The sequence below is a fragment of the Pelecanus crispus genome, chromosome 4 (genome assembly GCF_030463565.1).
Source record: "Pelecanus crispus isolate bPelCri1 chromosome 4, bPelCri1.pri, whole genome shotgun sequence".
NCBI classification, from domain to species: Eukaryota; Metazoa; Chordata; class Aves; order Pelecaniformes; family Pelecanidae; genus Pelecanus; species Pelecanus crispus.
Genome location: NC_134646.1, coordinates 75,360,116 through 75,372,836, shown reverse-complemented (window position 1 = coordinate 75,372,836; position 12,721 = coordinate 75,360,116). Strand labels below are relative to the sequence as shown.

Genomic DNA, 12,721 nt, shown 5'->3' with positions numbered 1-12,721 from the left:
CGAAACGTGGACTGTCTTCTGTTCCTGTATTCTCAGAAGAGACTGAATATCCTGCAGACCTAAATCTTAATATGGGAAGAAAATAACATGCTAAAAGAATTTGATAAAGTCAGAAGTCTAAACTGAGCTGTGGATATAACTTGTCTTTTAGCTTGGGGTCAGCTTGAACGAGTGTGTGCTCAGGCATGGTATGTCTTCACTGTACAGTTACAATCTGCCTATCTTACCCAGATGTTATTTATTGCATCTATGGTAATAGGCAAAGTGTCATGTTAATAGATTGATTAATTAACACTTTCACTTTTCATCTTGAGTAACAAAAACTGAGACTGCAGTAGAATCTGCATGTGACTTCTTGCATTATAAATGTGAATATTAAGAATTTTGGTTTTCTCTTTTTCACAGTTCCTTTAGCAGCATATAAATGGCTGGTTTGCTACCTGCTCCGAGAAAGCGACCTAAAGCTGAGCAAGGAGAAACAGTCTGGGCGAAGTGATTTTGAGGCAAAAAACAACTGTCAGGTAATACTTACTCAGCTTTCTTATTTTATTTACTTATTTTCATCCAAGTTTGTCAGATCCTGTTAGTTTTATCTTCTTGGGTCATGAAGTACAATTTCCTCAAGCATAAAGCAGCAAGTCAAATAACTTATAAAGTGTAATACCTGTCCGTGTGCATCGTATTGAACATGATAGCAGGAGGACAGTTACCATCGGCAGAAGTCTCCAGGATATATTTCCCTTCAGAAAAGTTGCAGGCATGTGCTAGGTGATGTCTGTAATTTTGATAGCACAGCTTCTGAAGACTAAATCTGCTACTATTAAATCTACTGCAGCATCTGATTATTACATCTCCATCTGCTCTTGTGGTCAAATACATACTGTAGGAAAGAATCTTGCTCTGGCAGGTAGGTAAACTAGATGACCTAATAGGTCTTTTCCATCTCTAATTTCTATAGTGCAAAATACTCATGAAAGATACCAGACTGACAGCATTGGAACCTGAAAAGGAAACACTGACAATCTACATATAGCAGATCCGCTCTCTCACCAGAGAGTTTTAACAGCTAGGAATGGCTTAACTCCAAATTTCAGTGTATATCCCCAACCTCCCCAAATTCTTCCATTACCTCGATGAGAAAAACTGGCTTGCATCCAAGGAAAGAACACTTGTCATTTGTCACTGAAGAGAGAGATCTGTTCCCTGAAGATGGTCAGTGTCATTCACCTTACCTGCAAAGCTCATTAAAATCATCAGGAAGGAATATTCAACTCTACACCTAGAAAGATCCAGCCTAGCTTCAACAGGGGATGGTCTGTGTGAAAGCACTGGTAGAGTGGAGGAAATCTTTCCTGGTTTTACCCTAGAAGCAGCTTATTAAAGAAACTCTTCAGGGTCAAATTCAGAATGGGAATTGCCAGAAATTCAAGTCTGATTGCCTATCAGTTGCCCAGCTCTTGGGAGGATGGTGCCAGGGCCAGTGTGTTAGAGAAAATGGTTTGCTCAGAAGTATGAAGGTTCTCTTCTCTTATGTTCAGATGTGCTAAAATTTAAAGATACTTAGGCACACAATTACTTTTGAGATGGGCATTGATATACCTTAGGTCATTAGGTTTTCTTCCTACAATTCATCTTCAGGACAGAGGGATTTTTTAAATGGCATGCCTCAAAAACATCTGAAAATGATTTACAAGCTGTGCTTTAAAGGCATGTACCTATTTGATTTAAAACTTTCTGGGCATGAAGAAGCACTTTCTGTCAGCCCAGTGGCTGACTAATACGTAATATTTGTTCTTGCTGTGGGAGATCTGGAAGAGATTCCTAGCCTATCCCTAGGTTATTTTGGTTTGGGGATTGCTTGATAGAAACAATACAGAAGTGCAAGCAAAGGTAAAGAAGGAAATAGAATTACAGGGGAGAAGAATAGGGAATTAATTCTTAATGCTACATTTGCGATGTTAAGACTTACTTCATTGTGACTAGGGAATTAGCATTCATATCTAAAAAAGTCCGTCTAGTAAGGGGGAAGTCCTCCCCAAACCTGCAGAGAATAGATGTGTGTTTTGCAGTTGTATCTGAGCTTGGATGTAAGTATGCCACTAAACAGCTATCAAGAGAGAGACAGTAATCTTTAGAATACGCCTTTTTTAAATGCCGCAGTGGATTTAAATGCAAGGAAGATGCAAGTATTTAAAAGAAAAAAGAAAAACTAATCAACTAATTCTAAATTAAAAAAAAAAAACTGAACAATTGGGCTAAAAACAAACACTGGTTTACAGCATTGCAACAAATCAGCCACAACAGCAATGGTTTCATATTCCCCTTCTGTTCACCAACCAGAATGTTTTCAGTCAGCAGTCTATTTCATGGTAGGACATATGCCACGATACAGCAAAGGTGAAGTATATAAAAGGAGACAAGTGTTCCTATGAGAGTACAGTCACTTAAGGTTTTATACTCTGTATTAACAGTAACTGGTGACTTGACTTTCTGATCAGACAGTTGGCAAGGATTAGTTGGATAGTTCTTTCAAAACATATTGCAATCTATTGCAATCCATAAACAGAATCCACTCATGCTAACATGATCAGATTTTTCATTTATTATTTGAAGGGACTGTAATAAGTTTTCAATAGGTTACTGAACGACTTTGAAGATTTTATCCGCTTTACAAAACTCTGCTTAATATTAAATAAATGTAAACCTACCTTTATCTTCTTAGAGTTTTACGGGTTTAATAATGATCCTAAAGTCAGCAAACCTGATTTTGCATGGTCTTCTCTCTGACGTAGCTACTTGATCCCATACAGTCTGGGTGCAACTGCGAAATTACACTGGTAACAGGCATACAATCTGCGCTCCCTTTGCACTGGTATAAGAGGGTACCCAAACTGGAACACAGTGGAAAATTAGAATTCTATTTCTAAGAGGCATTTCATGACTAACCTTTGCAAAGACATTGTTGAGTTTTCTCCTAGAGTTTCTTCTTAGAGTTTCTGTAATCTGAAGCTAGATCAGCAGATCTAAATCAACAAATCTCTGCTAACTTCACCAGAGCAATGCCATTTTGCACCATCTGAGGACTGGTTCCTTGTACTTTGTTACTCAGTGTCCTTCTTTTCTCTTTCCTAAGGTGTACTACTGTCGATCATTAGCCATTGCTTTTATTGAACAAACAGTCTTACAAAGATATCATGACTACACTCATGATCCCAACATACCATCTACTCTGCAGCCAGTGCTTAAGAATCTCAGTGCTCTGTATGGACTCTGGTCTTTGAGTAAACATCTGGCTGTGCTCTACCAAGGTGAGATCAGCTCCCAGAATATACTTGGCATGTCACTTTATAAAAGTCCTAACTTGGCAGGGAGAGGGAATCTTAATCAGGATTTAGATTAGAGCATTTTCTTATTGCCTGTGTAATGTAAAACCATCATTCTGGGCAAAATTTTCGGGAGCAGGCATCTGGAGCAACAAATTAACCCAAAAGACTCTCTCTTAGCTCAGAGATGATGGAGGGCTCACAAGTTTTGCTGTGGTCCAGTGCTTGGGCGAGAGGATGGGGGATAGGCAGCAAGATGCTGTAGTGTAGTTTGTTAATGCAAAAGGCTCCAAATGTCTTAGATTAACAGTTTTGCAGTCAACTCATTAACAAAAGACAGTCAATCCAATTACACAGGAGCACCTGTTTAGTCTCTTGAATACTGAACGGATAAGCTCCTTTGTAAAAGTGTAATCTTAATTGGTGTATGCTTCCTTGTGAATGTATTTGCAGGTGGCTATGCTTCAGGTGAAGAAGCTGGTAGATTTATTCAGGATGCTATTCTGGAGCTCTGCTACAGGGTAAGCCTTCAATATTGTTTGTTGTGATTAAATAATAACATAGTATACAAATACTAAAAACCAGATATATCAGTTATTCTGTACTTCAAGGGGTAAAGTAGCAGGGTATTACATTAATAGTTTCTGAATAACTTTCTGTAGAGTTTAGTAACTCATTGACCCTGAATCTAGTCCTAGTTTATTTACCAAAAAATGAAAACCAATATATCTTACAGAATAACAGTGTATCATTTATGGCCTTGCAATCTTCATTGGAAAGCCAGTGAAATACTGCAGTCCAGTTCTGTTTATTTCATGATTGTGTTAGCTCATTAATTTTTTTTCTCAACAAAAAAGCTTTTCAAACTGGATTATATTCTTTGCAGGTAAGCAAAATTTCAAAGAAGAATCTGGACATTATGTTTTTAAAGTTCAAAAATACATGTTTTTTTGTGTGTAAACAGCACCATCTTGGTTAAAATGTGTTTTGAAACCCATAAGCAAAGGAGGAAAACATTTAAAATACAGTCTCTTTTGGCAATTACCCTGGGAGGAAGAAAGGCAAAATAAATCTAGACTCCTTATTGTGGATTTCTCTTAAGTTACCAATAGCTGCTACTTTATGAAAATAATCTTTATGCTGCTCTGTAGTTCACAGGTAGCCATAGACAACTACAGAAGTTGCCAAATGTGTCTTTTGTTTTTAAACAGTTGAAAGATGATGCAGTTGCCCTGGTTGATGTCTTTGCTCCTCCTGACTTCATTCTCAACTCTCCGATTGGTAAAGCTAGTGGAGAGGTAAGGAAACCCCCTTTAAAATTTGTAAGTTTAATCATTAAGAAGGGTATTGCCTGTAAATAGCCATAGCATATTCAAGACACTTCACACCTACAAAAGAAAAGGAAGACACTTTCTCAGTGGAAAGTACCAGAGTTAAATTGATGTCAGCAGAAAATGACATTTTGCATTTGCTGGAGATAGATAGGCTTCAATGGGAATCTCATACAATATTGCTCTAGTTCACTTTTGTATGCATCTGTGCTGCTGAACAACAACAAAAAAATTATACCAAGACACCTTAAGGAGTAACATGTCTTCAGTATGTAGCTTAATGCCTTGGAGAGGTAGTGAGGTGTATTTCTTCTCTGCCTAGGACTTTTGCTGCCTTTATTGGTACTCACATTACATCCAGTCTGTGTGATGTGCATATAAATGGTGTAGAAATTATTTCTTTCTTTTAATTCTTCATAAAATTTTTATTTTAATAAGAGAAAGGAAAATTTAAAACTTGTTCAATTAAAAATTATATCACAAATTGCAGAATTCTTTAAGAATTCTTTTTATCCAGTGGGAATTCTAGGATATGACAGAGTATCTTGTACTATCCAGTGCAAGGTACAGCATTACCCAAGGGATCTCAGTGATCTTAATACAGACTTGAAGGATGCTGTTTTGTTAGCACCTCTCCTTGCTTTAATGAATATATAATCCATCCTTGTTAAGCGTGAGAGATTTTTTTTTTAGAGTCTAAACTACACAAAGCAAGAATTGAATCAAGAGCATAAGAATGGCCATACTGGATCCAGTTCACAGAATACTCTGGAACTGACAGCGGCCAAGGAGGACACTGTATGAAACAGATGAAATATTGAGGTGGTCTTTCTCTGGTGTCTCAACTGTTGGCAGTTGGTGGCTTAAGAGATATCTCATGCCATAGATTGTATCATTCTGTTTAATAGCCACAGATGTATCTATCCTCCATCCATTTTTCCCATCTCAGCTGTCTTTTGGCTTCCATGACACTGTAATTTCCATAATTTAATTATTAGTATTGTGAAAAAATACTTCCTAGTCCCAGTCCGTGTACATTTACTATCTGAGGGGGCTTTTTTGTTCCTCTGACAGGCCTTGTTTTGCTTCTCTGTATGTTTGCTGGTTCTGCCATATCCTTTCTGAGGTGTCATAACCAGACCTACAAGCAGGATTCAGGATGTGGGTCACCGTGGATTTGGCTATACTATGGCCCCTCATTGCTTTTTTTTTTTCCTTGACATATTTAAAGAGCTGTATTTCATTCCAAAGTCTCAGCAAACCAAAATTCTTGCTTACTGGCCAACCCTACTCAGCAGGGCCAAGCTGTGGGATAAATATGCAGAGACTGGTGTCACAGTACGGTAGTTTGGTTTAATGTGGATAGACCCTGTAGAGAATCACTAGAGCCTGGGGAGACTGCCAGAAGTTTGACAGGATTGCTGAGTCAAGTGTACTCAATGCTTTTCAATATTCTCTGTCTATGTCTTCATGTCTAAAGTTGTCCATTGTTCCCATGGTGATCAAGCAATACAGAAGGCAGTCCAGATGTTTCTAACGAGATTCTGACCTAACAGAATGATTACTTTGGTAAAACAGTCTCTACAAATAAAGGAGGAAAAAGCTAGCTCTACATATCCAGCCATCTCAACAAGAGGACTATAAGCATCACTGGAAACTTTGTTTCTGTTTCTGTAGATTTTTGAGGACTAAATTAATGAAGGAGGTCATGGGAGGGAAGCTCCAAAGGTAACTCTAAGAGAAGGAACATCATCTATAAGAATATTAAGCATATCTGCATTGGCCAAAAGCCCATTTTCACCCATTATTCTGTCTCTAACAGAAGCTGTGAGCAGATGCTGTAGGCAGGAATATAAAATATGGTGCAAGTACACAGTGCTCTGTGCCTAGAATACTACCCCGCTTCCAGCAGTCAGCTGGAGATTTCTTATCAGCAGCTGATAAAGCTGTCATGTAACGGATTTGGCTAGCTCCTCTTTGGCTAGCTCTTAGCTCACACTAATACAAAAGCCACAGAGGCTTATTAATATTAGCTATTAATATTAGATATTCATATTAGGAATATAATGTGTGAGACATGCAGATAGGACTCTAAACGCTACTGACTTCTTCTTGCACTAAATATTTGGTAAGGTTTTTGTAAATTCATTGAGTCATATTCAGAAAATAATTTTAAGCAGTGATATCCAACCCATGTTCCGCAGAATTCAGGAAGGTTTTCTGAACTGCCTGAAAGTCTGTGGTTTTCAACTTGTGTAAACATTTTCAACTGAAATTTGAAAAAGGCTGCCAATCCCTCACTCAAAGAAAATACTTAATAAAGCTCCTTGTCTCCTGGCTGTCTGTATTTAATTCTCTATTCATTGCTATCTTTGCAACTTCTAAAAACCAATGCAAACATTTTAGTAGAAATTACAGTATGGCAAAGAGTAGATTATCCAAGCATAACAGGAAAATGAATTTAATTCAGGATAACCTATGTTGCACTGCATTGGAGTGCCTTGCACCACGAGCCATGGATCATAATTGGAGCAGAAGAAAAGTTTCCAAATTTGTTATGAGCAGCTTTAAGTACTGAATAGAATTTGGATTCTCTTTAAAAGAAACTTTGATGGGGTGGACATCATTTCCTCATAGAAGCTTTGACAATCTCAGCTGAAGTATGCAAAGTTATCACCACATTTATTTCAAGATTAATTAAAAGTTGTTAGACTATTAAATCAAACTTGTAATGGAATAAGTAGTTAACGCTAGCCCACGTAGTCAAGGTAAAAATATATTTAATGTTAAATATATTATATTTCAGTATTTATTTAAATCATCACAAATACATAGGACAAAGCCATCTTTTGATGTAGAAAAAGGCTTTTCATATGTCACTGACTGCTTTTATACTACGTTAATATTGTATTATGCTGTACTCCAACTTACTGCTGAAAATATGGCCTTCCTTTCCTCATCTTTCTATAACATTCTTTAAAGTTTTAAGCTTCAGTTAATTATGAACTGCCGAATATTGCTAAAACTATACTTTTGCAGTATTTACTTCACATGTACTTTTTTAAACTGTTCCACATAAAATTGCAAACTGATGCAGATGATGAATTAACATTCTGCTTACGAGAGAGGAATTTCTTTTGCTCAGATTGAACAGAGGGAAGTTATGTTACTTTCCAGAAATGCATTGAAATAAAGGTAAAAACAGACATGCATGAGTGCTTTCAGACACAGTCTTCAGGTTTGGACAGAACAAAGATTAGCTTACTATAACCTTGTTTCCAAATTTCTACCTTTGATAACACAACTCATGTCAAGTTGAAAACAAGAAATTATAAAGGTTACTGATTTCCTGCTCTGATGCCAAGGATGGTCTAAATGATTTACAAATATCTGATGTTTACAGTACTTTGAAATTTTGTGCTTTATCTTTGTGTTTATTCTTGCCTGTACATAATCACATTTGTTATCTAGAAATTCATTCACAATCTCATTTCAACCAGTAAGTTGGCTAATGTATTTTGCAGAAGTTTTCTTTGTTTTATTTTCTGTATGAATTAATCCTTTTTTCTTATTATTTTGCAGTTATATAAAAATATGTGGGCAGAGATCCTTCAAGGCAGCAAAGCTCTGAACAGACCTTCATGGTGGGCAGAATTTTGTATTAATAAACCTATTACAGGCAGGCTGAGGTCAAGATTGTAAACCAAACAACTTGTAAGAGGCTGGATGGGCCTGAGATGGATACCATATTTCAAACATCAGGAGGAAATGAGACCGTATGTCAAACACTGAAAATGAAAGAGATTTTCATAGAGAAGTGCCAAGTTTTAAAATAACTTTGAAATCAAGTCCAACTTGGTCTCAGGGACTGTTAACATAATAATGACAGGAGCAAGAGCAACACATCTGCACGCTATTCATATTTAGTCAATTAAATAAAGAAAAATGAAGATTCGCTATGATCACTGCTTTGCAAAGTTTCAATAAAAGAAATGTTCCAATCAGTCTCTTTACTGTCATATTACAGAAGTTAAATAATTAAAAAACATTCCCACCAGGGATTATGAACAAGCTGAAGAAAGGCAAAATAAAAGAGAATTTGAAGAAAAAAGACATCAAGAACACCAACAGTGATAAACCTGTATTAAGAGATGGGAATAATTTCTGACAGACCCTTTGAAGTCTGTGAAGCTATTCTGATTTACTTCATATGCCTCTGGGTTAAACTACTTGATCGCTCTTTCAGTGCAGGAGAGGATTGGGATTTTAGATAATCTGTCTTTGAATTGTGTATAAATCTGTAGATAAAATCAATTGAAGATGACTCATTTATATGTCTTTTTTAAAAAAATACATGGTAATGCAAACTTGTAAGTCTTACATACGTTCTTGGTTGGTTATAACATTTTCAGTACTGCAAAACCAGTATCAAGCCTGGGATATGTTGACACACTCGAACTATTATAAATACGGTCTTATAAGAACATACAACAGTGGTAGGCATTATTGAACATATTAGGATATTTCTCTTTCATCTATATTAAGTATCAAATATTTTTATTCACAAATGGAAGAGACACTAACAAAGCTTTGAAAATTCAGACTATTTTGTGGTTTAGGTATGCTGTGAAAAACAAATCCATTTTTTCCTTTATTGTATCTATGAACTGAAGTACTGTAAAAACCTAATTCCTGTTGCCCCTACTGTTGTAAGCGACCCTATCAAGCCAAAGAGATTATTTTATAAGTTAAAAAATTGAGTATTATTTATGGCTAATCAGGGATGAATTATGGTTTGGGCTATTAAATAAATGCAATTTCAATACTTGAGTGTTGAATTCTACTTGACCAGAATCAGACCCTTGTCCTTGTGGTGTTTTGTAATTTCATCTATTGTTGCAGTGTCAATATGTGGAAATTTGTAAGTCTTTACAGGCTGCCACAATGTGACCAAGTAGTTCTGTAGAGGCTTCTTTGATTCCTTCTAAATCTGACACAGCTCAGGAAACATTTCATGGCTGGAGCATGTATTGAAAGGCCAGCGTTAAAAAGATTTCTCAGGGTACCTCAAGGTACATTTATTTACTAAACAGATTTTTTTTTTTAAGTATTTGTTTGTATTTTTAAGAGCAGTTTGTCAGAGAATCTGGGGACTCCAAGTGCGTAATAATGCAAGTACACTTTAGGACGGGCCAGACAGAAGCTTCATTAACTATGATCATAGTGAGAGAACGTTTGGAGAGCATCTCCCCCTCTGCTCCCCTGTTCTCAGCCGACTGATTGCAGAGACCCAACCTGTATACTGTTTCAGAAAAAAGAGGTGAGGAAAAGCAATCATTTCAATGTTAACAAAGCCAGGTATCTATCCCTGGAGGCATGGACTCCTTAGGCAGCTTGCTAACTGCCACAATTTTAAGGAATCAAACAATAAATAATATGCCTATAAGAAGAGATGGCTCTTGGTGGAGCCAGTAGTAGTGGCACAACCTGTGTTATCTTAGCTCAGAAGTGGGAAGTTGGGAACAATCACAGACTGTTAGCTTTTAGTTGAAAGGAGCGTTCTTTTAGTAAAGATAACTTCTTAGCCAGACCTCTCAATCTTAATTATCAATAATTTTACCACTACAAGTTCAAGGTCAATTAAAGATGATCACCCTCAACACACTTCAATTAAAAAAAAAAAAAAAACCACAAACCCCAAGCAAACAAAAACCCTCAAGTGCCAAAACTGTTGTTTATAGTCCCATTGGAAAAATGGATAAAACCAATCTTGTTAAACTTTACCTGTATTTTTTTTTCCAAACTTCATTTTCTTGCCAGAGATAGTGGTGCCTGTGGTTTTTTCTGCCTCTATTCTTTCTTCTTTTCTAATGAGGTACCATAATTCAGGATGTCCCAATAGAAGCTCTTTGTCTAGCTATTGAACTGTAGGAAACAGTCAAAAGTTTAGCCACCTTTGCTGAAAAAACCCCAGTATAAAGTATTTATTTTCTTTGAACTGTTTTGCCTCTTTTAATAATGTCCAATAGGTGGCATCATCCCATGGAAAAAAAATAGATCCATACAGCTAAACACCTATCATTAGATATTATGGAATCATGGAGTCTCATTATTATCTTCATCTATTTTCTAGGGAATCCAGCAAGTCTGTACTGCTTGCATTTGTGCAGACCTGAAGGAAGTCGGCAGAGCACATTATGCCCAATATCCAGTGTGAACACCAGGATCTCTGACAGTGAAAGGGGCATGAGGGGAAGAGATGCCCTGCTACATAAAATGCAGAGACCAGCAGATCTGTCACTCCACATTCTGTACTATCAACTGATCAGCAGCGTTATTTCACTGTCTTACACACATGCGATTTCACCATCACCTCTGAGCTCTTCATAAGTGATATGGTCTTTTCCTGCCTCCTTCCCCACCGCTGGGAAGCAGAGCTGTATATAAATCTTGCATATAGACTATAATATAGTCTATTTATGAGGCCTTTGTAGCCCAGAAGAAAAAACAAAGGTGTTCGGCATGTAGCCTAAGCCACCTTCATCCAAAAAGACCCCTGAGAAATCAGCTGTGTCACAGTAGAACAGAACTGAAGACCTGGTGAGCCCCAAGGTACCCACCCAACACATAACAAGAAAAACAGACACCTCTGTAGAAATATATCCCTAAGCTGTTCCTGCTAATCTTACTTATTATGACTATTTAGTCAACATCCAAAGTCCCTTTGTGCTGATAAGGACTGTACAAACTGGCAGGAAAGTGTGCTGTTTGTTCTGGAGAGCTTCTAACTTTGACTAGAGCAAGCACTGCAGAGAGTGCATCAGGAAAAAAACATGATTATGGGCAGGCAAAATGGGATACTCAGTCAAATGTCATAGAATCATAGAATCATAGAATCGTTTAGGTTGGAAAAGACCTTTAAGATCATCCAGTCCAACCATTAACCTACACTACCAAGTCTACTCTAAACCAATCAAGGCTAGACTAGACTAAACCATGTCCCAAAGTGCCACATCTACCCATTTTTTGAACACTTCCAGGGATGGTGACTCCACCACCTCTCTGGGCAGCCTGTTCCAATTCTTGACCACCCTTTCCATAAAGAAATTTTTCCTAATATCCAACCTAAACCTCCCCTGGCACGGCTTAAGCCCATTTCCTCTCGTCCTATCGCTAACTACTTGGGAGAAGAGCCCAACACCCACCTCACTACAACCTCCTTTCAGGCAGTTGTAGAGTGTGATAAGGTCTCCCCTCAGCCTCCTCTTCTCTAAGCTAAACAGATGTCACAATTATGGACACTAATATGAATTGTCACACAGGTTGCACAAAGCCTAGAGCTTCATGGGATCCTTGGATACCCACACAATTAATGGCAGGAGTTAGACACCTGAGCATCAAAGCTGAAATAAGTAAAATCAAAGCAGGGGTACTGTGAGGCCTTGGGGATTTACTCTTTGTAACACCCCACATCTCTGTACCCCAGCCGTGGGGTGATGGCGGCTGCTCACCAAGACTGTTTGCAAGCTCAGTGCCAGGTGTTCAGCAGCTGTTGGGCTATATATGCTGCCAGCGAAGGCCATCTCCATTTACTCTCACAACTAGTACAAAGCTATGGTGCAACAAAGGCAGGCTCATTCTATGGGCCAGAGCCACTCTGCACTCAATAATTATCAAAACTCTAATATTTTCTGTATGAGTATCTGGATAACGATTCTTTAATCAGTTCTCACTATGAATTTCTGACCTGTATGTTAAGCCAGACCTGCATAATCAAATGAGCAAAATATCCTTTTCTTCTGAAGTCAACAATAAGCCAAAAGTTCTAGAGGTCTTCTACATCCAGCTTCTCAAAGCAGCTGAAATGGTAAGTGTGAACTTGCAGAGTTGCAGCATGGAGGGAGAAAGAAATCTGGCATCCAATTCTCTACTAAATGATAGGGCAATAATTCAACAACTACCACAAGATGTCATTATTATATGCAGTTTGTTCCGCTTTACAAGGCATTAAATAAGAGGCCTCTGGCAGAACAGAAAAGTCATTTCTCTCCCAGTTCAAATGCCAAA

The 12,721-nt window shown here is 37.6% G+C and overlaps 1 protein-coding gene across 4 annotated transcripts in view; it reads left to right on the top strand.

The window, feature by feature from the left end:
- The window catches only part of ACOX3 (acyl-CoA oxidase 3, pristanoyl), a 36,798-nt gene extending 27,871 nt beyond the window's left edge, over window positions 1–8,927 (top strand). For 3 of the 4 annotated variants that reach the window (XM_075708823.1, XM_075708821.1, XM_075708822.1), the window contains 5 exons: window positions 406–521; window positions 3,134–3,308; window positions 3,777–3,844; window positions 4,535–4,621; window positions 8,237–8,927. In XM_075708823.1, coding sequence (XP_075564938.1) covers window positions 406–521; window positions 3,134–3,308; window positions 3,777–3,844; window positions 4,535–4,621; window positions 8,237–8,356 — 566 coding nt within the window. In that variant the 3' untranslated portion in view covers window positions 8,357–8,927. Of the gene's footprint in view, window positions 1–405; window positions 522–3,133; window positions 3,309–3,776; window positions 3,845–4,534; window positions 4,622–8,236 lie in introns of those variants that run through there. The other variant, XM_075708824.1, reaches the window with a different exon arrangement.
- Window positions 8,928–12,721: the final 3,794 nt, after the last annotated feature.